Below are 25,551 nucleotides of genomic sequence, written 5' to 3'. Positions count from 1 at the left end.
CGGACATCGGTGCATCGGAGTTTATCTTTTTATCAAGCGAATCATCGTCGACCTTCGCGATCGTGTATCGTGTATCGACGAGAAATCGACGTGAGAATACGTGTTCGTACATAACGCGAATCCTCAAAGTGACCGTCCACATCCGACATTCGTCCGCAAAGTTGATTTAAATGTACGCTATTATACTCGCCGTTCATGCCTCGTCGCGCGTACATCCCTTTTGTGGAAACGTGGACATTACGGATGCTCTTTGAACTCGTGGGAATAAGACCCACCACACTGCCAAGCACATGCGCGCACGACGCACGTTTTATTTACTTGGCTTATTTTAATCATCGCAAATGCGACTCGACGTTGATGCGCGCCCGTAAATACGGGCGCACGGCTAATGTTGCGCGCGTTTAAGCTTAAGTACCTTAACTAAAGGTAATACGCGTGATGCTATTCCTAATAGCTCTCATTACAACGCGCTCCGTCCGCTTTCTTTTGCTCGCCATTCATCATTTTATAGATACCGAACACGTCGCGATTTACGAGGAAGATAAGAATTAGCGCTTGCGCTTAACAGTTATCATGAGAAGACCGATGTACCCGCATCGCGGCAGCGCTTTACGATAACAATGTTAAAGCGCACGATTTGCATTTGCCATTCAATAATTAATTGACTAGTAATTAATAACCATTAACTAATTAATTAATTTGTATTTTAAATCAAGATCTAAAAAATATAGCGGATAACTTTCAGATCGCTATTTTTTCTGCGAGAAAGAGAGAGAGAAAGAGAGAGAGAGAGAGAGAGAGAGAGAGAGAGATATATCGGGGTACAAAAATTTTATTAATACATATGAAGGATGTAAAACTCTAATAATCCTAATAAAAATATGCCTGCGTCTATTATTCTACAATATCCGCCAGTGATACACGTACTTTACATTAGAACAAATATGTTTCACGTATAATTCGATTGCCAAACTTTGACTACGAAAGTTACAACTAGGACTTATCTTATCGACTTCAACTAACTTTTCATCTCATCCACGTCATTCGGTGCCTCTCATGACTTATCCTTTCTCAAAGGCAATACGATAAGGAAAAGGTACGTACTGTACTGTAGATAAAGAAATTTCTCGGTTTAAAGCGTAAAAACGGCGAGCTACAATATTAAGAACGTGCATGATTCATCGATTTATATCAAATAGGAAACATTTGTTAGCGAATAAATTCTTTCGGATTAACATTATTGAAAATAAAAGCAGCTGCAGTCCAATTCTATTTTGATTAATAATATATACATTATTCTAAAAAAATTATTTAAATTATTGCGACATTTTGAAAAGAAGATTTAGAAGTATAGGTAAAGAAAGAGATTTAAAAGATCTTTATAAAGCATTTACTAAGAAAAAATGATTAATAATATAAGCATAGATAAAATAATAATAAAAAAAAGAAAATAAAATTATAATTTTCGGTGCCTTTCTTTTCCGATAAATTTCTTATAAATAACTAACCTGTGCTTTCTATAGCTAAAAAAGACTACTTGATTATTTGAAAAATCGATATAACTTATACTTTACTTTAAAAGAAGCAAGACTGATGAAGTCAACGTACTCGGCGTTTGAAAAAAGATCAAAGAATTAAAGTTAGGAGTGTCCGTGCGGCGTCAGTGTCAGTGGTGCGATGTCGGCGATGGTGATGGAGGCGGCCGAATGCAGCTCTACAGATGCACCGACACGTAGGGAATAACGGTTGAAGAGAGGGGGTGGTGCGGTGGTGGTGAACGCGCACACCACTCGCACTCCGCACTCCGCAGGGCCCACTTGTTCGCCAACTACGTCCTACGTCGGCCTGTCACTCGCGAGCGCGTTGCCGGTGCGGCAACATCGAGTGCGTCCACCTTCGGAGCTCGACTGGCCGCGCTCACGATCCCCCCCGGGTTCGTTCCACTCGAGAGAATCGCCGGGAATCCGCCACGATACCGAGGGACGTGAAAAAAAAAGAACGATCGGTTCGTTCCTTGGATCGTCCGGAGATCCAAGAGTGGTAAATTAAAGAGTGGTGGAGAACGCGCAGTTTTCTCATTAACGTTAAAGAGTGCACGTGACAATCATATCGGTCGGGGAGGAACATGTTTTGAGAGTCATCCCCTTCGTCGTGTGTCGTTTCTTCATCTGGTGATTGCGAAGACAAAGAAAAACCCGAGAATGGCGAATGAGACGTTGACGCGCGAGATGGACGCGCACATCGTCACTATCCTGTCGAGGCTGTCGGCCCTCCGGGAGAACAATGCCGACGAGAGGGAAAGAAAGGCGCCCATGTCCATCGAGGCTCGCAGTTTGGAGCTGTGGCGAGCGGTGGCCGTCGAATGTCTGGCCACTTTCTTCTTCAGCCTCGTGGTGGCCGGCGCGGCCGCCGCCTCCTCCGTATCCGGAAGCGGCCTCTCCGCGCTAGCCACCGCTGTAGCTTCCGGCTTCGCCATCGCCGCGATCTCCCTCATCTTCGGCCACATCAGCGGTAAGGGTGTTATCGCGTCAATTTCACGGAAGATGATAAAAAAGTAGGGGGCAATGTACCCATACATCTATCGCCGAGTTTCGAAAAACTATACTTCGTCCAACGAGAGATCATGGTTGACTAAACATAAATAACGATAGGGCACAGAGCCGCAACAAGGTGTTCGCGTTAAATTATTTTTATTTTTAATAGATATTGTCCAACACTATTAAAAATAAAAATAATTTAACGCGAACACCTTATTGTTGCGACTCTGTGCTCTATCGTTATTTATGTTTGATCATCAACCATGATCTCTCGTTGGACGGAGTATAAGCAATTTATTAGAAAGTAACAAGGGGTTCCTCTTTATGTATCTAGTACATAAAAATTTCAATGTTTGAAATCTTGAAAGTTTCGACTAGGACAATTTTCAATTTTGCAATAATCAATTTTAAAATTAGTTAATTTTAACTTAGTTTAATTTTTTGGTCTGTTCCTATTTTTGTATCTTAGAGGATCGTTTCTTCATCATTATAAATTGAGAGAAAATAAGGTTTAAATGGGGAAATGATATATTTTTGGGATATAAAATAAAAAATAGCGCCTTGATTTATCAAGTTTTTAATAAAGTAATTTAACTGACATATTTAATAGTATATCTACCAATAACGTTGTATCTAGTTTAAAAATTAGACACTATAAAAATTTTAAATACAACTTTTTATAAACATTGTATCTTAAGAACTAGTAATAATAGACATAAGATGCTTTACTATTATACAATTTAAACTTCTATTATATTGAAATATATATTAACTCCATTTTGACAAAAACTGGAGATACGATCCTTTACCTCTAAGGTACGGATTTATGAGTTTAGAAAGAAGCATACGTTAAAGTGCTCTTCTTTTTACATGTCTATCTAATACTTCTTTCATTTTATATATGACAATATATATTTTTTAATTTATATTTTATATAAAATGAAAGAGAAAAAATGCTAGAGAGCGTTTAGTTCCATCTGTGTGTATAGTTCTATTCAGTTCTTGCATTCCAATAACAATGAATTTTTTCACAAAAACTTATTCGCGTGTAATAGTCTGTTTGATTTACACGCGTTTTACGTTGCGTCCGCGCGGTTTTTGTGCACGCAATGCGCGCATCTCCTACAAAGCGTTCAGAGGCTAATTACGCAAAGGGTCGCGAACTGCTCGTTGCGTCAATGATTCTGTTCCTTCTTGTACGTTCGTATCGTTCACGAGCTACGGCCCTCGCGATTTCTCTCGATTGGCTCGTTAACCGATTACGCCGGCGCGGCGCGACGTAACATTACCGCGTTGTGCGTGTCTGTCGTGAACGTATGTGGGCACTCTCGGAGTACGTACCGACGGCACGCACAATACGCGACATACGATGCGTGTAATAAACTCTCGGTCCTCGTACTACATACCGGAAACTTGATCGCGTTTGCTCCCCGACTGGCTATCGCCCCTGCACGAATAAACGGAGCGGACGGTGCGCGAAAGCTTTATTTCTGCTGTGACTCGTTGAGCGATCGTTTGTAATTAAAAATGTCCAATTCTATAATCCACATATAGAACAAGATAATTAAAATTAAAAAAATCTTTGCTTGAAACATGTCGATCTAACGGTATTTTAATTTTTGCCTTGCGAGCGAACTGAGCGCATTATTCCTGTCCGCTCCGATCTTCAGCCAGGCCGTCGCACGTAATTGAGCTCGTCAATTTTATAACTCGGTGTCGCTCGGCCAATTATTTCTCCTTGGATTTATTAACGTAACAATTTTTAGTCGTAAAAAAAATGAACAGAGATGAAAGTCACTGGGAAGAAGCGTCGATCAAACGGGTAGGGTACAAGTCGAGAGTAGAATCGCGCAATCTCCCCGTATGTCTTCTTTGATTCTTTCCTCCTCTTTATATGGAAAACCTTTTGCACGCAGGTGGACACGTGAATCCGGCGGTCTCGGTATCGTTTGCTTTGTGCAGACGGATTTCCCCACTTCGCGCGGTGCTGTACATCGCGGCACAATGCGGTGGCGGCATAGCTGGGGCGGCGATGCTTTATGGGTAAGTTTCGTCTTTGAGAATCAGCATACTTCGTTAGAAAATAATTCAGTCGGTTACGCAAGATTAGCCGAATCGACAATCGTTGAATAAGTTGAAAAACTCGAAGATACTCCCCCACAAGACAATCATCACTCCGCTCTCACTTACAATTAGAATAATTAACGAAATAATTACCGAGAACGCAGAAAAAATATTAATTATTACGACACGTCGTGCAGAAGGCATCTGTGCACGGTATCTTTATTTCTTAAGAAAATCGCAAGATTATTGCAAATTGCAATGGTTGCGTAATCTTCTTTTTTCTAAGAACGTAAAAGTGAACTCAGACTTAATCTTCTCAATTTTAATATAAATTTCTAATTTCTATTTCTACTATAAGACAGATTAACTTTAATCTCGTTTTAACTTACTTTTTATCTTTTTCTAATTCTTAAAACTAGAAAATTATAAACAGTAAGTCAAACTGAAATTAAAGTTAATCTACTTGCGCCCTTAAATTATAATATCGATCGCGAGCATAATTAGTAGACCAGCAGCAATTTTCAATGAGTATAGTACAAGAATAACGAATAAAACAGCAACAAAGTCGGCGTTATCCGACGTGTAAAGTGGCGTGGGCCCTTGGCTCTCGGCAGTGTTAAGACCGGAATGAGATACACTGCTCTGTGAGGACAGCTGCTAGATAGGAGAATCAGGAAGGCATGTGGCCCATCCAAAGCTGGGCCGAGTTTTCTTCCAAGTGTTCGTACGGCGGCCGGTGGCCTGAGCGAGTTTCAGGAGGAGCCTAAATAATATCCGCTATCGTGATTTCTGTTTCACGTCGACCACGCGTAACGGCGCGAGCAATTAAGGCACATTTTTTCCTCGGTAATTTCAACGCTGTCGCGAATGCCTTTCTTTAGCAATTCTAAGCGAAATTTTTCGTATCGTTTAGAAATAACAAAACGGGTTTTGTCGTTATGCGAAAGAGATGCGTAAAATGAGAGAATACGATAAAAATACCAGGAATTCAACCACAAAGGATCCGAAATTCCGATCCTCGCAGGCTACAAAGAATTCCACGCTTATCTCGCGACCGCAACCGTAGAAAAGTTCTTCCAATATGGACCATTTCGTATCGAATAATGTAAACAACGTTCGTCAGGTATATCTATAACGGTTTCATATATGATAATGCACCTCTTACACAAGCTTAACATGCCGACACATCGTGAATACGGAGCGTAGCAAAAATACGGTCCATTACGGACTTCGTTCCGAGGCATGAATATCCCAATTCACCTCAGAAATGTTATGATGTACGAAAGCACGAACACCTTCGAGCGATTCTCAAATAGCCTCTTCGATATATGCAAGTCGGTGCACGTGCTTCGATCTCGCCCGTGGGCAGACGGCTTCCATCAGTTCCATCTTCCATCCCGAAGGGCGAGAAAAAAATAAAAGGGCTTCAAAGCGGTGTGCGTGCGTGCGTCATGCGTGTGTGTAAAGCCGTGCGCTGGACCAAGAAGTAGCACGTTATTCGGGGGAGTGCGAGTAGATCGTCCTCTCGAAGCGGCGGCAGCTGAGAAAGCCGAAAGATTCGAGCGCAGGGAGTGTGAAGCGAGAGCGACGAATAAGATGAGAGAATGAAGGCGACGACGGAGGAGAAGGGCGGACGATGCAAGGAATGCCTGAAATAATTGCGCTACATTTAATGCTCGTTTAATTTGCTGAGAGAGAGAGAGAGAGAGAGAGAGAGAGAGAGAGAGAGAGCACGTTTAAAGAATAGGAAAACGTGTGATATCACTGTAATATACAGAGAGCGAGAGAAGTCTCGCTTGAAAAGAGATGAATGTCTCTCCTTCCTCTTTTATAATTAACTAAGGAAGGCTGAGGGCGCGTGAAATCGCTCAAAGGAATGCAACAAGTTGCTACGAGAAACGTGCAAAATAAGGGAATTTAAGGATGGAGAGAGAGAAGGGAGAGAGAGCGTTGAGGAGACGCGTGGAAAGAGGGAGTATCGTTGTCCCGTAATGAACAGTTATCAAATGTCGTCGAAAATGTAATTTCATCGAAAGTTATGGAGGATACGTTTATTTGACAACTTCTCTGGAGTTGAATAATTAAGAAGGAAAAGTAGAGTGCGCTAAAATGCACGAAGGAATGTAAGAAGTTGGCACGAGGGCAACAAGATGAGGGAGATCGCAGCCGGGAGATAGGGGTGGAGAGGGGGCGGGATAAAAACGGGAGCGTGCAGGAGGACGGTAACGAGAGAAGGTGAGAGAAAAACCGAGGAGGCAGGGCAGAGGACGACGGCGGGCGGAAAGAGAGCGGCATCAGCGGCTCGTAGGGGCGGAAGACGGAGAGAAGCGGAGTGAGAGGAGTGGGAGAGGCAGAAAGAGGCACGCGTAATTGGCAGGCGAGGGAGAACCTCGGAAGGTGAGCACCTGCCTCGTACGAGGAGCGGCGGTCCACCGCCTCGCAGCTGCCGCAGATGTTTCCCCGTGGACCAAAAAAGATCGCGCGGAAAAAGGAACGCGCGAGGCGGCGAGCCGGCACCGCCGGGCGAGGAGAGGACGAGGATAATGAATACCTATGCATGCATACACCGAGGTGGGACAAGTTTCACGGCATCGGGGATCGGGCAGATCGGCCCGTGAAGGAGGACACGCCGTTCGTTCGGAACGTTCGGAGAGCGGCGCGGCGCGGCGCCGCGCCGCCGCCACTGCCAAAGCAGATGTTCCCGCCGTTGCGTTGCGGAGATCATTGTCCGTTCTTCGCCTCTCCGCCTAACCGCTTCTCGGCTCCTTTCTTCGCCGCCGAGCGAAGTACTTCGCCAAATTTGGCTTTATCTTCGTGTCGCGTGTCCGTGCCTCGGGGGGGGGGGGGGGGGGGCGCCGGGTTTTGGGGTACTTGGACCGCAGAACCTACAGATGAAATATCCGACTTTCTTACTTCAACAACTTTAAAGCTATAGTCAAAATTCAGGTCAAGTTGCATTAGATTAATGACATTGTGTTAACCGTTTTTATTATTATAATATTATATATAAGAATTCTATAGATATACACATATTTATCTGTAACTCACTAGTCAATTACTTTTTATGTGACATTTCGATATTTTGATACTGCCATATGGTAATGCATCAGTGTCGAAAATCACATCTTTAAAAATAAATAATGTAGTTGTATTCGTCTCGGCGTATCTGTTTTATATGTACTCCTGCTTCTTTTTTTTTTTTTAAGATACACCTTTCTTATATACTGAATTGATACATATCGGATTTATTGGCTCGGTAGCATGCATCAGCTGCAGGCGTCATTAATATTAACGAGTTCACTCCTCGCAGAGGCAAGTAGCCTGCAAGGACATCTACTATCTCGTTTTAGCCTTTCTGCCCTACAAAAAAATCCGTTACTTACTTTTTACTCGACATTTATAATTCATCATTTTTTTATGCTCGATTTATTATAATCTATATATAGCTACTTAAGTCGCTAGTTAAGTCATATCATGACGCAACTAAAATTCTCAGTCTTCTCTCTCTTTTCTCGTATGTTAATATCTTATTTTTCTGCTATGTATCTACGCGAAGTGATGCTGCGCATTTCTATCTATCTCATCACGTCTTCTGTCTCGCGTGACACTCGCCAACCACCCTCCGGTCACCCTCCGACCACCATATGACCGCACAAAGAGGTAACAAGTGCGCGATATGTACCGAAATAATAATCGAACAATACTCTAGTTAACCGGACGGGGCCAACGGGGCCCTTTCCCGAGACGTCTCGGGGGAATACCGGCGAGCTCGGTACAGAAAAAAACGTCAGGGCGTGAGATCGAAAGAGAGAGAGAGAGAGAAATAGAGAGATAGAAAGAGAGTACGAAGAGTGCACTTGCATCTGTTGCGATTTCGCTGGCTAACGGCGGCGGGTGTAAAACACGCGTGGAGGCGATTTCTGGGAGGGGGCGGAGAGCTGAAAAAGGGACCCGACGGAAAGAGAGAGAAGAAATTATGGGGAACCACCGAGGGGTGGATTTTGGCGCCCCTATCGTCCTCGTTCTCGTCCCGGATCGTGCCGCGCGCGCGAGGTAATAAATATAAAAACCGTCCGATAAACCCCAAAGTGAGGCTATCCGGGTCGAAAAACGGGATGGTACAAGAGGGAGAGAAAAAAATGGTAGAAACGGCAGCCACGAATTTAACTATCCGTGAAAAATTTACTGTCGTCTCTTCATTACGTACACTTACAGGACTCTTCCATTACCATGGCGGCAGGGGAGTAATTTTTTTTCCCGCAAGAATGATAAAAATGATAGTCTCATTTCTATTTAAGGATGAAATACACTTTATTTAAAAGTTATTCTGTTCTCGTGTTAAGATCAAATCCGCGGGATCTCTCGTTTATGTACGTACTTAGGACTTATACTTTAGGCTCTGAGATAAGCAAAAGTATAACAATGTTATTTACCTATATATAATAAGTATAAAGGTTTTTCTATTTTGATTTTTTATATACACTCTAACATTTTAGCTTATATTAATTTCATAAATGACTTTTCTCTTCTTGAAGTCGATTGTAGAAAATGTTGAACAATATATATTGTATTTCTGATTTAAATATTTGATCAAATATTTAATTTAAGTATTCGAAAGTGGAGTATACAAGATGTTTAATGGAGAAATGTTTTATTTTGTTTCTCGATTACGAGAGATTATTACGGATTAGGCGATTCGGAGTTACATTCGCACACCACGAAAGAAGCTGCCCTTTATTCCGATTGCGAAATTGGATGCGTCGGGGATTAGTCTATTGAAATGTCGAGACACGTGCGCCAGGTAAGCGCGCGCGCGTGCGCGACGCACGATATAAACGGCGTCTTTTCAGAATATCGAGGTGCTCCCTCGATATTCTCAATCGATAGGTTTCCGATCTGCCGAAGGTAGACCTAGTTCCTCTGGCGCCGTCGAAACTACGGCGGCCGCCAATAAAGTTCGGCTTATGGCTCCGTATCTATGCAAAGCGAATCCGCGCGCTCGAATAATTTCTGCCCCGAATATTCCGAAGTCTCGCGCGAAACGCGCGTTCGAGAATATGACTCTTATAGGAGCGATAAAACCTGTGCAATCGTGCAGAAAGATAGAAATCATCAGACCTTGCGACCTGAAGAAATCATCAGTTTTATGAGCGGAAGAACGGGAATGTAGAGTCTCAGGAAATTCCTGTACGTTTAATGATAAATTCCGCGCAACGTAGCAGTGTTCTTCTGATAATTGACATAAAAAATAAAATTTTTATTGTCTTGTGCAAATTAAGCTTTTAATTTCGGAGAAATTAAACAATAGAATTAATTATAAAATTAATTATTTTATAATTAATTCTACTGTTTAATTTCTCCGACATTAGAAGTTGTACGAGACAATAAAAATTTTATTTAGTTTTTCTATAAATATAAAAACTTATTATTGAAATTAAAATCGAGTAAAACTTACTGCATTGTACTCACATTTGTTACACAGAAAAAAAAGGAGTGTTAAATCAAGACTCATATTCTTGTATATAAGCAAGAATTTATAATCTTGAAATGAGATATAAATTACGTTAAACGAAGAAAACTTGTTTGAATGAAGGTATTTATACAGTTTAATCAAGAAAAAAAGTTGAAATTCTTATAAGAAAATTATAGATTCTTGGTTATATACAAGAATATGAGTCTTGATTTCATACTTTTTTTTTTATATACAAACACTTACGTCTAATAGGTATGACGGTCCAGTTTTACTCGAGAAGGAAAATTTTTATCTTTTTATTCTTTTTTCTTTTTTTTCCATTTTTTCTTTTTTTCTCCTTTTTTTCTTTTATATCCTTTCAACTCTTCTCCTCCTGATCTCCTTTCTTTCAGTATTACAGTTTTCAATTTCTATGAAAGCTTTAAAAAAGAGATTCCGTATTAATAATACATCACGCTGTGAAATTGTCGAGATACTTTTACTGACCGTTGTGGACAAGACAAAGTTTTCAAAATCTAGGATTTTATTTTATTCGTTCAAATATTTGAAAAAAAATCGAAAAAAAGCTTTGCAGGGTGGTTGGAGCTAAGCCCATTTGTCAAAAGGGTTCCTTACCATTACCACGAATCGAGGAAACAGCTGTGAGATGGCAGGTGTGTTGTGACGTCAGGCAAAGACACCCGCAGTGCGCGTGGCGAACCGGATGTCCAGGAATGAAAACAGCTTTGCCGCACGGCTTTCGTGCTCGTACGTGGGTAGTGCACTTCTTAGTGGTCGTGAAATTATTACTATCTATCCGAGATTAAACAAGTCTTCGAAGAATTCGCGACGTTATCAGCCTTATTCCTTTTACTGTTTTACTCCTTATTCGACAGGTGCGGATTTTGCGCTATAATTGAAACAAATTATTAACTGATTTGCGATATTACTATCTGCATTACATAATAACATTGATAACTACTACCTATATTGCGTTTGAACATGGCAGAGTTGACTGAAATAGAATACTTAATTTGAAATTGAAAATTTCAATTGCGATAAATAAAGTAAAAAGAATAGCTATATAAAAAATTTAAGATTTAGCACTGACAAAACATTGTTATTGATCTTTTCCACGGAGTAATTTAATTGTAATTTATTTGTAATTCCTCAAAATTAATATAAAAACGGTTTACAGGGTGCAGTTGTTTTCTTACGATTTAACGTAAAATAACGAACAGTTATTCTCGTCTGTTATATCGAGATGTTCTATCGCAAATCGATATGTATTTACATAAAGATGATAGAGGTCCATCTTTGCTTGAGGATATTCTGCAATCAGGAAAGCGTGATTTATATAGCAAGATTTAGCTATGACACGCAATATTCGCGTCTCCTTGAAGGATCTCAGATATTGAGTTCTTAATCCGCGCTTCTCTCTCAAGAAGCCTTTCATATCAACAAAATCGATTCTCGTAAAAATCTTTTTCAATTTATTTCGTTTTCTGACGACGTTTTACCTTCTACGTATGTAATTCCAATTTTTACAAGTTGAACTAATCTTTTTTAATCAAGCTTGATATATTTCTCTATTAAATAAATAAAATATCTTAATTATGTTGCGATAATTATTGCGCTTGATTCGTGTTTCGGCAAACAAGCGCAGTAATTATACGGTAAAAAGTAGATTGTAAAACGTCATCAAAGACAATTAACGGTATTGCAATCCTGACAATATTTAGCATAAATGCGATTAATTCGGCATTGCAATACAAGCGTAATTTTTCATGATTTTGCCACGAGTGGTCTTGTTACATGACGAATACAAGAGAAATCGGCATTTCGGATCGAAAATACGTGAAAGCCAGGTGGGTCAGGTAGAATGGTATTTCTCGGTAGGAATGTTTTAACTGCCTGAAATGGTCCTATCGAGAAGCGGTACAAAAGCATGCTCAAGGATTCCGTCCCTTTAGAACAGCTTTGGAAGACCAGTCGTACTTTCTTTTCAATACGTTTATCAATACGTTATATTTCCGATAACACAAATGTCGTCTTATATTGGTGCAGAGCTTACGAATACCATTCACTCTTTCTTTTGAAGGTAATAACAATTAATTGGCGTTTGGTGCTCGTTAATCATACAGTTACAATCAACAATCAACTTGAAGACATCAAATAAAATATTTGTAACTTTCTTAGATAATAAGCGATTAATCGTTAATTTTTAACGAATTTCTTTGAATAAATATCTTAATGGATTTTTCCTTTAACATTTGTGTCTCCGAGATAAAGCGTTGACAACATCTATGAATTCTGAGAAGACGTTTTCTCAAAGTTACGGGAAGAACGTGTTGTTTCTTTGTACAAAAAGGCGAGTGTGAAGACATATTTTATACTTTCGAGTACGTGTTACCATTTCCAGACTAAACAAAAACGTGAGAGCTTTTGCCGCGCTTGGAGAAATAAGTCTAGCGTGAGAACTGATAAAAGTTAGCGTTGCTCTTTCGGCTGGATCCATTTCTTTATTTATATATATTATTTTTTAAATTAATTTTTACGTTACATATATTATAATTTATATTAAGCATCTCCTTCTTTTTTAATATATAAATATAGATATTACACATATGTAACAGCCGTAAATATATAGAATGTCCTTATTGTTAGATGCGATCGTTTTGAATCTCCAAATGTGTACATATATGTGTCAAATAACGTGAAGCTCCCGGATCAAAAAACCGTAAACTCTATTGTAAGATCAGCCAACATCTCGGCGGATCCCGTAAATAGAAAGAAAGAACTTCCACTATTAAGCGAGCCGGTTTGGGTTAAGTTGAGCGCGGAGTAGTAGAGGATGCCAACAGATGGTCGCAACCACGTGTTCGTTTTCAACAACCTCCTTTCCATTTCTTCCCTGCGAAGCGGTAGATTGGATGCACGCGTGCGTCGCATTTTGTACTTCGAAATTAGCTTTGTGACACAGCCAAAGTCTTATGCACTATTTTAAGACGTCAGATGCCGGCGAGGATTCTCGATGGCACTAATCTCGCGTCGCTTCATGTTTTTTTTGGAACTGAAGTGAGTGATCACTCGAGTGATTTGAGTATAAGACCGACAAACTTTCGACAAAGGATTTACGTCAAATCTCGTCTAATTAGAGATATATAAGCAATAAATTAAAGATTAATCGCGTTGTAAAACACTTTATTACTCGATTTAGGATACAATGACTGCTGGCGTAAACTCGTAAACATTCAACAATTTTTAATATACATCTTCTTTCTGATGAAACGAGCTTTTCCGATCCAAATTCGTGATTTCTTCACGAATGTTAAATGTATCCGTAATACATTAAAATAAAATAGATTAAAAAATATTTACAAAGTATTTAAACAAAATTGAAACATTTTAGCAATAACATCTGTAAACAATAGATCAATTCATTTATTTAATTACGAATGTCTCGCTCCGCACAGGATTCGAAAGATAACGCATATCGTCGGTTCAAATTACGGCTCGTGCCGAAATTAATACCGTGGTGCGACGTGGTTCGCGGAACACGAGGAAGCCGTCGAACATCGCGCGGGCTGATCGTGAATTTCCGTCCCTTTTTTTTCTTAATCCTACCGGTATTATATATCCTTAAGCGTGTCCGGCGCGGATAGACGTCTTCGGAGGCCCGGAGACGTAGAACATCTGCCGCGTCGTCAGACCCCTCGACTGTAGCCCCCCGACGAAGGAGAATCATTTATGGGGCCCTAAAGCTCCTTTGTGACGGCGACTTACGCTGTACGGCGCCCAAAAAGGACCACGGAGGATTCCTTTTGTGCAACATGTGGCCGGCACGTGTATCCTCGTATGAAGGCACGGCCGATTTATACGGGATCTATATGAGAGAAGGATGCGTGATTCGCTCATGCTCTAAGGCAGCTGCGTGGTCCTATACGCATACCTAAAAGGTCGATAGGATTCTCGCATCGTCCCCGCATCTACATGCGGGCCTAGATCTTGTCTAGATTTCTAGATCACGGTCGTCTATTGCAATACTCATCTATCCGACGCGAAAGATGTGATTAAATACTGACATAATTATATTGAATATTTTGTGTATTTTGGAAAACGATATTGTATGGTTTATAAACACACAAATATAAACAGTAATTCTCTTTTTAATATGCCTACTTAGGAGAGCTGCAATCGAATTTACCAAGAGCTATTGAAGGACCCGTCATTTGGATTTATTATTTAAGAGACTCAGCACAAATGACCGCATTGCTCTCGCAGTCTGTTCCTTTATGGCCGTCTTGAGGAGGGATACCGACAATTATCTCTTGACCCTGCCATTTCCGCAGTATTACTACCTCGCAGCTCACTACGCCGCTTTGTCTGAGGTTTCGTTTAATCCATGCAACTTCCTTTTCTTTCGCGCACATTAAAAATGTTTTCGCTTTGCAATTAGACCTACAGTCGATGATTTATTGTAGTATTATTACGTCATTAGGATTTTAAGAGACCATTTGAATAAGTGAAGACGTGTAGAAAAAGAAAATATATATTATTATCATCACTGTGTGTTTTTTCTCAAGAGAGAAGGAAACATCTCTTTACTATTGCACGTCGAGAAACCAGGAAAGAGTTATGAATTGTCGTAAGGATAATAATGCGTCGGGTTGCACGTTTCAATGACGGCCGAGGTAAATTACGTGTCATCACAATTCGCTTCGAGAGGAAAAATGAATGGGCGCGGGTTGTGCGTAGGCGAATTCGCGCTGGTATATTTTAATCGCCGCGGCGTACGCGCGCTTCCTGTCTCTACCTTTCAAACATAAACAATACGGGAGGGCGGAATTGCAGGGCGACCTGTTTCTCCGATATACGCTTCGCTCCCTTTCATAGAAATTCCTGTGCTTTGTACGGTGCGCGCGCGCCCACACACACACACACACACACACACACACACACACACACACACCTCGCGCAAGAAACCGCATCGAACGCGAAAGATGAAACCCGAAATCATCGGTCCGCGTATATGTACCCGGTCCCGGGTCCCGGGTCCTGGCGGCGCGGGCGGTACGCCAGTTTCTTGAAAGTGAGAAAGGAGAACGTAAAAGTAGGCGGACGTGCATCGGGCGCAAGAAAACCCATGGCGGCCGAGGCGAGCTATTGTAATAATGGGACACGCAGAAGACTCGGATGATGATGATGATGAACCTGGTGTACGGCGCGCCCGGAGGGATTACAATAATAACGTGCCGAGTAATAATTTCAGCATTTTGACGTTTATGCATTGCTCCCACGGTCATTCGATACGGGTCCGGTTCCCACTGAAGCTATATACGCGGGCATTCTCTACGTTCTCTCATCGTTTCATCTTCGTAAAACGCACTTATCCCGAGAAGGAAGATATATCCTAGTAATCGCACGTTGGAAACTATTCTAGTTTGCAGCTCGCGACGCGTTAGCTCTACTAGAGTAAAATATCCATCAGTTCTTAAGATACGTTGAGACATTGACGATAATCAAATAAAATTAATTACCTGAATCAAGCATTTAGATGTTAAAAAGAAAGAACAAATTGAATTTGTTAAAAAATTTATTACTTTTCTGCGATATTTTTAAATATAATTATTTAAAGTTTCAAATTTAGAATAATATTTATAGATATATTACTATTTAAAGTATTCTATTCCAATTTTTTTTAAATCAAGTTTATTCTTTCTCTTATTAAGTTAAAACGTTGCATTGTGCGAATTATGCAGACTCAATACACGGATCTTCGATTTTGTTCGCAACGAAACCAAATCCATCGTCATCCACCCTCCTTCGTCGCCTTCCCAGTAACGACTTTACGGTTCATCCTACGTCCTAATTTCATGGTTTGACCATGTTAACCTCAACATCTGAGCTTTCCCAAGACTTTATAATGGTATCGAAGCGGACGCATCATCTCCGGGCCCTTTGAGTTTTCGTCGTTTATCGCGCTCGTCACATGTGCGATATTCCTCGTACAAGGGGATTCTGAAGCGGTTTGGAGTGTCCAGAATTCGGTTCAGTGGAAGGCGGATCGGGGGCAGAGGGGGGAGGGGGGTGGTTGATCACGTCTCGACAAGGTTCGAGAAGGGGGATCCGTGGTCCAGCACGCGGAAGGGGGTATCAATAGCTCGTTAATCGTAACGGAGGGTGGATTCGGAGTGATACATATCCTACCCCCGTTCATCCTCCCGTCCCCCTTGAATGAATTGAAATTTATTTAAAACGGGCGCACCGACGTACGTACCCTTGGGGTTTGATCCGAGAGAGAGAGAGAGAGAGAGGCGTCTCTCTTGCACCCCCTCGTGTGAATCGCGAAAACGGTGCACAGGTTGCATCGGGCACTGGCTGCTGCGGCTCTCGAGTCAAGTGCACGCAAGATTAAACCTTCCTCCATCATGTCTCGCCTGGATGACCACGCGCTTTTCATCACGCACGATGAGCCCTGAGAACGCGCCCGCCTTCGGGCCAAAACCTCGTCGAATTTCTCCCATGAAGCTACTCCTCGCATGCATTCGACTCGCCTTTCATTGCGAGATCGCCATTCTTTTCGCGAGAGCCAGCAACGACAATAAGCGTATCATACGCAAAATAATCCAGTTGAACAGAATATCTAAATATCACCATGTATCACCAACACAGTAGCTCGAAGACACACAAAAAATGTTAAAGCTTGATGATTTTAAAGTAGAGCGAATCATTCCCTGAAGTCACTTATGTAAAAATGTAACATCAAAATGATATCGATTGTATTAAAGCTTAAAAGTTTTATTCTGAGTTCTAATATTTAAACGTACGATAGAACAATTTTCTTAGAAAATAGATGCCACAGTCTCATTTTATTTGAAAATGATACGTTTTAGAAAAATGTTCTCGAGGTAATAAGGTTCAGCTCATAAAATGCACAAAAAATGGAGTTAAATAAATCGAGACAAATAGATAGGAAGAAGCGTCTCGTAACTCGTAAAAAGTAAAAGGTGTTTAAATAATGATACGAAAGATTAAAGAGCTCCGCATTCAGTTAATTCATGCTATCGTCATTTGGCAGTTGTTGAAAAAGTCGGCTTTTTAAGAGACCGTTAATGAGAGAGAGAGAGAGAGAGAGGGGGGGGGGGAAAGAAATTGCTAAATATTATACTTTACCTACACTATACGCATTTACTGAACATTCTGTGCACTGAACATTCTCGGCCTTCGCAACTTTTCACAGAGCTTTTCGACAGAATTATATTTAGCAAAATCATACAGAGAAACAAAATATACGTTATCGTTCTCGTGCATTCGCACGTTGATCGCAGCGTAACGTATCCACGTGGGAAACACATATTGCTGGACGATTTTTTCGCAGAAGAAGTAAAAATCCGCTTATCACGCGAGGGCACGCGTGTAAATATAAAAATGCTGCCGCTCTTTTCTCCCTTAGCCGATTGGGGAAGCTCTCGTCTGCTGCCACAGTTGATCCCAATTGTGCGGTCATGATCTGCATTTCTGATTTCATCAATTCGTTCTCTCGTGACACGCTCGACGAAGAGAAAGGAGAGAGGACGGGAAGGGGAGCGAGTATTGTCATTTGCATCGCGACTGCGGTGTTGAGACGGGGTGTTTTCGTGTCTGATGAGGAGGAAGAATGCGAGGGGCGGCGAATTGCAACTCGAACCCAGTATTTAGCGGTGAGATTAATCGCGATCGTGCGATCAAATAACCCACGGGACAAAGTTGCGAAGGGCGAGAACCGCACAGGTGTATAGTCCCGTAGAAATTCTGTGAGTATAGATGTTACCGGATGAGTTTATTCTATTTAGCGGCGTCTGTGCAATATGCGTTTGAAGAAGGTTCGATTTCAGTTTTAGAAACAGAAAAGATTAATTATAAGTTGGTAAAAAAGAATTATCATTAAAATTTAGATGAAAATCCAAAATGGGCTTGACAAAGAGATGAGGAAAAAATATTCCCAGAAAAGACAATGTTAATGCGATATTAAATTGAATATAAAGCTAAAACACAAAAAAGACAAGGAGAAAGGACAATTTAATAATTTCTTTGAATATTTCGCAAATATCTATTTTTATTTTTATTTGTTATTAAATAGATGTCAAGTTAAAATCACAAACACTTCCGCATCTTTGTGCTTTTGTCACGTTGTGTGTAAACCCCGATGAAATATCGCAAAGAGGATAGAAAAATGCGAGAGACGTAATTTCAGTGAAATTTGTGAATGCTATACTCAAGGAATTTGACTGAATAAAATTACTTGCATAGTCCATACAAGTGAAGAGATATATTTAAAAAAACATTCATCAAACAAATGAATGTAAAAAATTAAAACAAAAAGAAATCTTGTGTAGGATAATTAACGATAAAAACATAAAAATTAAAATTTTTTGTATCCTTTTTTTGTGCAGCACAACTTTACCTTCTTTTTACAGATTTATGAAAGTTAATCTTAAAAAATAAGTTGAACTTGAAATAAGTTTGAATTAATTATCTAAAGTTTATTGGAAAAAATTGCTGCAGCTTTTTTCCGTAAAAACATTGAATTACATTGCAACGGGATTGCATTTGATGTACATTTTTGCATCATCGACAAACAAACTTGAGTTCGGAAGTGTGAAATGCGACCGGTATGAGCACTCGTGGGATACGATTGGAGGTCACATCTCTGCGACCCCATATGATTATATGGACTGAGAAAATCAACGAGAATTTTATGCAAGGGAAACGTCACGAGAGGAAACATCGGGGTCGCGTTTAAGGGCTCGAAGATGCACTAGCTAATATAAACATTACACCGCTGGGACCGACTTACCGCAGGGGGTTTTTATGCAGGGCGCATGTCTCGCTGCAAGCTTCAATAGGAAAATCATCGTATATTATATTGCGGTTGCGATATAACTTCTACATACTGACGCTACCGCCATACAGGAGGCCATATGTGATCATTTTTGCCGAACGATCGATAATTTTCTTTTTCTGAAGAAATTATTTTTATCTTTTTATACGATCGTGTCTTGCAAGAGAGTTTTAAAAATTACGATAAGATATGTAAATATAATTTCTGATAATATTCCTAATAATACATAATATCTCATTGTCAGATAGATTAAATCTAGTTATACGTGATGTAATTGTGGCTAGTTTTATATTCAAGCGGAACATATCAATATCTAAGTTAATAGATAAATCAATATTTATCGAATCCGTCTTTTTTCAATTTCAGAGTAACTATACCTTCGAATACGCAGACCCTGCTGTCCCACGGTCGGCTAGTTGGTGCAATCGAGAGGCTTTTGATCGAGATAGCACTATCGGTGCTTATCGTGCTAGCCCATTTCGCGGTGGACTCACCTAGATCATTGCCACCTACGATTTCTTCGAAAGCCTCCGCAGTTTTGGCCGCGGCCTATACAGCAGCTACTCTCGTTTTCGTAAGTTTATTTTTTATGATTATTTAATTACATAGTTTTAATAAAAAGGATTATAAAGTAGAGTAACAGATTGCAAGATGCAATAATTTTTCTATCGTTAAATCAATAGTCAATTATAACTTTTAATGAGTCTATTGTCATTATGTTATTTACAAAATTGTACCTATTTAAAAGAGATAAAAAAAAAAAATGGCGCCAAGTACACGCGTTCCTCGTCATCATCAAACATTTGTAAAAAAGATTTTGACATCAAAAACTAGCGCCAACTTATAGTTGCAAATTAAATCTAATGTTTCAACATTTTTTATATCTTTATACACTGGTTAATAAATCTTTTGATTACATGTGTATAAAAGATTTTAATATATAAAAAACTGATGCTAACTAGATTCTGTATTTAAATTACTCTTTTTTAACATAAAAGCTATTATATTAAATAAGCCAGGAATTCCAGGAATATATATGTTGCTCTATAACACATCTTTTATGTGTATTCTTAAGTAATTTGCCACATAGTTTGCAACGTGATGTAAACCCGTATTCTCTTGAGAAATGTCGCCGAAGTACGTAGGTGTCGTTTTTCTATTTTAAACAATCTTCATCATTAAACATTTCGCGTCCGATTAAGTGTTCTTTCGCAGTGTTAAACCTTAAACCTATTGGCATAAATATTACTACACTTAATTCTTGCATTTTACTTTAGTACTGTTTAACATTTTAAAATCCTTCCATATCGGACTCGTTTCTCACCGTGACATTATATCCGCTTAGTATCATGAAGCGTGTATTACTAAATATCAATATTTCATGATTACCAAGAAAAATATTGGGTGAAACTGTTTGGGGAAGGTCTACGAGACACATGTGAACCTTTACTAAACATAATAATTGATATATTGTTTAAATCTTGCTAAGTCAGTTAGCTTTGTTTCTAATTGCTCAGTCCTAGTAATCAAACTTGAGATTAAGATACATGTTTTATCTACATTGTCAAGCTAAAAAGTAAAACTTAGCTATAAAGTTTATTATAAGAGCGTACTTTAAAATTGTTTTTTGACTTTTTGTTTGTACGAAATTATTACAATATTGATTATAATAATTATTATAATAGAAAGTAATGTTTACATTTTAAATTTATGTTAAAAATATTTGATTTATAACGCATAAGCAGTTAACATTGGTGTCTGCATATGAGACTGAACGCTCAAAGTTTATCCAATATCAATTGTTAGCTTTAACTGATTCTGAAATAACAAATTCAAATTATCAGAACGATATAACATATATGTATGTGATATATGTTTAGATTATTATACCAATAACAAATTATTAGAAATGTTATTAGCAATGTGTTTTATATATCAATATGTTTGGTCTATTTTTATAACATTTTATTTAGAAAAATATATCTTTGATCTTCTAATAATTATAATAAAATTGTTAAAATACATATATGTAATTCAATTTACAATTTAAGTTTTTCTTGCTATTAATAATGCACAATGCAATCTAATATTTTATTATACGACCTTTATCATTAAAATTATCATTAACAAGATAATTATTTGTCTATTCTTTGTAATAAACTAATCTTTTTTATAAGTTCCTATATTTTTCCTGTATTAAGTAATCGCGCTTCGTAAGGAAAAAGTATTTCCTTTTTTACAAGCATACGCGTAATTAATGAAAGAACAGCGTTCTTTGCTTTCTTCTTCCGCCGTGCATGTCGTCTCTTGCAACCACTCTCTATCCAAAAGCGTTTGTCGGGCTCTTTCCAATCGGGCCGACGTCCGCATCTTTAAAGAGCACCTGCCGTTGTATGAGGGAGAGGGGTGGGCTCGCGAAGAACGGCGAGCAGGGAGGTGAAAGAAAGAACTTGATCCTGGACCCACCTGCTCCGGAACGAGTGTACAATGTACCCCAAAACGAAAAATGTCGAAACCAACGTTCCACACGTGTTGAATGTTGATCCCCCTTGCAAAATCGAACAAGTTCACTGCCTTCAGTGCGAAATTCCTAAGTATCTTCGCCCGTTTCTTTGTTTGGCTGTCTCGCCCAATAAAAATCAGACGTGTAGTAATATATGTGAAATAAAATTTTACAATTTGTTAAAGAAAGAGAGAGAGATATATATATTTAAATAACTATTTGTAACTTTGCAACTTTCCAAAAAATTTTCAACAAAAACACATTCAAGTATTCATGATTATTCAACAAGAAGAACAATTATTCTTAAAAATATACCGTCGCAATTATATACAATATAATTAATAATATTTTTTCTCAAATTTTCAGAGTCCTTTTCTGAACCCAGCGCGCGCGTTGGGTCCGGCCTTCGTAATGAACCGCTGGGACAACCACTGGGTCTACTGGGTGGGCCCGCTGTCGGGAGGTGCTGTGGCGGCTTTGCTGCACGAATACGTCCTGAGTCCCAGACGCACCAAGGACTCGCGCGATATTGACGACGGCGACAACTCGTCCATGAGGTCCGACGAGGACACGTACGACGACCTCGACAAGCCGAACGGGCCCAAATTCCCCGGCGCGTACGCGACCTATCGCCCGGTCGCCGGCGCGTCCTCGTCGATCTACAGCGCGCCGCCGTCCGCGTTGGAGCGCGTCGAGTCGATCTACGGTGGCACCAAGTCGCTCTACTGCAAATCGCCGCCGTTGACGCGCGCAAATCTGAACCGCTCGCAGAGCGTTTACGCGAAGTCGACGTCGGGGCCGCGAGACGGCCTGATGATCCCGAAGCCGGGCCCGCTGGTGCCAGCGCAGAGCCTGTATCCCATTAGACTGGGTCAGAACGGCTGTCAAAACGGTAACCGCGAGGTAACCCAGCCCGGACCCGGACTCGGCGGTCCGCCGAACCAGTCGACGCAAAATCACAACAGCACCAACCAGAACATGCAGAATCAGCTGCAGCAATGTACGCAGAGCATCTACGGCATCCGCGGGATCTCCACGGGTCTCAGCACCCGGGAGAACGGTATCTACGGAGTATCCACGGGATCCACCATCTACGGTCGCGCGCCGGCACCACCGCCGGGCAGCCAAAACTCGCAGCAATCCGGTCAGAGCGGTCAGTCTTCGATACAGAATCATCCGCCGCCACAGCCGCCGTCGCAGCAACAGCAGCAGCAGCAGCAGCAGCAGCAGCAACAACAGCAGCAGCAGCCACATCAAAATGGGCCGTTATCAAGCAACTCGGATAACGGAGCGAATCCCAGGCGGCCCGAGAGCATGTACGGCCACGTGTCGAGACGCAGTGACGACTCCGCGTACGGCAGTTATCAGAGTTCCACGCGGGGAAATTACGGCAAAGTGACTGGACCCCCGGGCCCGCCCAACGGGCCGCCGCAGTACCGCGATCAGGGAAGACCGAGTCCAGCCGGGCCTCTTCAGCAAAGTCAGAGCGCGCAGAGTAACTTCCAAAGAAACTCGCCGAATCCTCAGTATTGACTATAAACTAATGATAGACCGAACAAAGCCGTGATCTGTGCGATCAGCGAATCATATATCTCGCCTATATATACTGACGACACAGCTTCTCGGTGAACGTTCTAGAAATTTCGTGGTCCAGTAAGAATGTCCTTCACTTAGAATATGAATACATCTCGTCCTGATACGTCAAAAGATATTATATATTCGCAATGGCAAGCTCTATATAAAATTCAGTTTTGTATAATTTTGAGAATTTTGTTTCGTTCTGTTGAACACGGAAATAATATGATTGGACCAATCATTAATTCGTATTACTAAATCTTGGAATTTGTAAATATGTATCACAGTAATGTACACATACACTGTGCTTTCTACATGATGCGTGTTGGGAGGAAAAGAGTCGCGCGATTTGATCGAGGAACTTTTCTATCGATGTTTTGTAATATTAGATTAACGTTAAATTATAACGAGAGTAAACAAAACGTAGAAGTAACGAAATCAAGAAACACGCCGAAAGTATATATAGAAGTATCGTTTTCGATAAATCTAGCATAACAATCAAAGAATTTTTAGCTACGTGAAAGATTAGATCGATCTTCGAGCCGACTCGTTACGCCTCTATATGTAAATATAAATATTTTAATTTAATTTACTCTTATATAAGAATATTAATTCTACAGATTTGGCTGCCATGCCAAACCCTTGCGAGGAAGCGGTGCACTGACTTCTCGATTACGAAAGCTTTACTCGCAGGATGTTTTTACACAATCACGGAACCAAATAAAAAAGCCGGAAATCCTATATAGATATTACTCTTTTTCATGTATAGAATTAAAATGCATAACTTTATCGCATCACGTAAATTAATATATTTGTATATATAATTACTACAGTGGCACACTTGGCAATGATCGAACGCATAATGGATAGCCACTATAGTGATTTTATAGCGAAACAGTTAAATCGCACATAGAACATATCCCAACAATTTTAGAGATAATCTAAGTAATTAGAAAATCTGTAAATAGTTCCTAGTTATATAAAAAAATGTAACTCTTCCATTTCTTCGCCATTCGTGAGAACAATGTCATAATTGTTCGTCTCTCCAAAATATCTTAGTTTTTCACTGACAGTATTTTAGCATTTACGGGATATATTAGATTAAAGACGCTATTTGTGATCTGAATTCAGACTTGTTTATTTTAATGATCAAGCACCTACGATTAAATTTACGATTTATATAGTTGTACATAGAATATTATAGATTTAAAAATACGCATCTCAATGTTTGTATTGTAGCAAAATCGAGGATCAAGTGAATCCTTTGAGAAAAGAAATGAAAGTGCGTCTCTATTCCTTTTTAGACAATATAAGATCGCTGGGCATTTTACAGAATTTGAAAGATTAATCTTATGCTTCTTAATCGCGCAAGCTTCTCTTCGTGCAAATTAATTAATGTAATTTGAAGTAGATTTTACGTTTGATTTAATCCCTGCTTTGAATTTGAATAAAGATAAATGTTTGTGAACCATACAGATGTTAATTGGCGTACGTCAATTAGATAATTATGAAATTTATGTATAATTATATAAATCCGATTAAGATTTAGGTTTAGCCTCTATCAAATTTTTTCAACAAATGTTTCTCAAAGAGCGATCGCGCTAGCACATATGAATTATAATACTCATTTTAGAAGTTTCTTACGACAGATCAGCTAGGATAATATGAATCATTTATACCGCTGCATTAATCGTATTTTGCACCCTCACTTGTGCTATTTAACCAATGAATAGTAGAAGTTTTATAAAAAGACAAAGTTAATAATGCAAATATTAAATGCAGAATACTGTACCATAGTAGATAAGCAAGAGAAGTAGATAGGACATCCTCCTTAAACGCCATAAAAATTACACTATAAGCATTTGTACATATTATGTGTATTTATTAATCTACTATATCAACGTAGTCAATGTAAGTTTAATAACTGTTACGCGTTCGTATACGTGCGTACACATTTCTAATATATACATATTATATGAGCAAACATTAGTACATATATATAATGTAGTATATATTAGAAAATACTGACAATAAATGTATCTATAAAAATATACATAAAACATCTCGTTATTTTTAAGCCTATCTAAAAATATCTCCTTTCAATTTCCACATTATTTATCTTTCTCCCGAATCAAATGCAAAACTATATTGTTGTGCAAAATAGTGAAATGTTATTTCAACTTTTATAATTGATGAAAGAGTCTCCTTTATGTTTTATTTTACTTAAAATAAAGCGATGTACAATTATAAGATTTTATAAAGGACCAAGAAAGGGAAGAAAAGCTGAGCTACAGAGCTAATAACGGCAATAATGTCAATTATATGTACGTAAAAAGCAAATATTTTCTTGACCGCTAATAAAAAGACGCGTCTTCAAATATGATGTAAATTTATAATAAACGAGAAAAATTGTATATTATTTAGAAATCGTACAGCATAAATAAGTACAAAATAGTTTCGTAATTTTAGAATTTTGGATTAATGAAGTGACACGTCCCATACAAAGAGATAGTTTGCGCGCCATGTTGCAAATATC

General features: G+C 39.5%; 1 protein-coding gene across 1 annotated transcript; it reads left to right on the top strand.

Annotated features, from left to right (window-relative positions):
• Positions 1-1,532: 1,532 nt before the first annotated feature.
• LOC112461912 (neurogenic protein big brain) lies at positions 1,533-25,038 on the top strand. The gene is made up of 4 exons (XM_025027344.1): positions 1,533-2,511; positions 4,454-4,580; positions 19,304-19,511; positions 21,807-25,038. Exons 1-4 carry the CDS (start codon positions 2,202-2,204, stop codon positions 22,971-22,973), a joined length of 1,812 nt encoding a protein of 603 aa, XP_024883112.1. The 5' UTR covers positions 1,533-2,201; the 3' UTR covers positions 22,974-25,038.
• The last annotated feature ends 513 nt before the right edge of the window (positions 25,039-25,551 follow it).

Source organism: Temnothorax curvispinosus, unplaced genomic scaffold, assembly GCF_003070985.1.
Source record: "Temnothorax curvispinosus isolate PA1 unplaced genomic scaffold, ASM307098v1 QBEX01011875.1, whole genome shotgun sequence".
Lineage (NCBI taxonomy): Eukaryota > Metazoa > Arthropoda > Insecta > Hymenoptera > Formicidae > Temnothorax > Temnothorax curvispinosus.
This window is presented reverse-complemented; position numbering and strand designations above follow the sequence as displayed.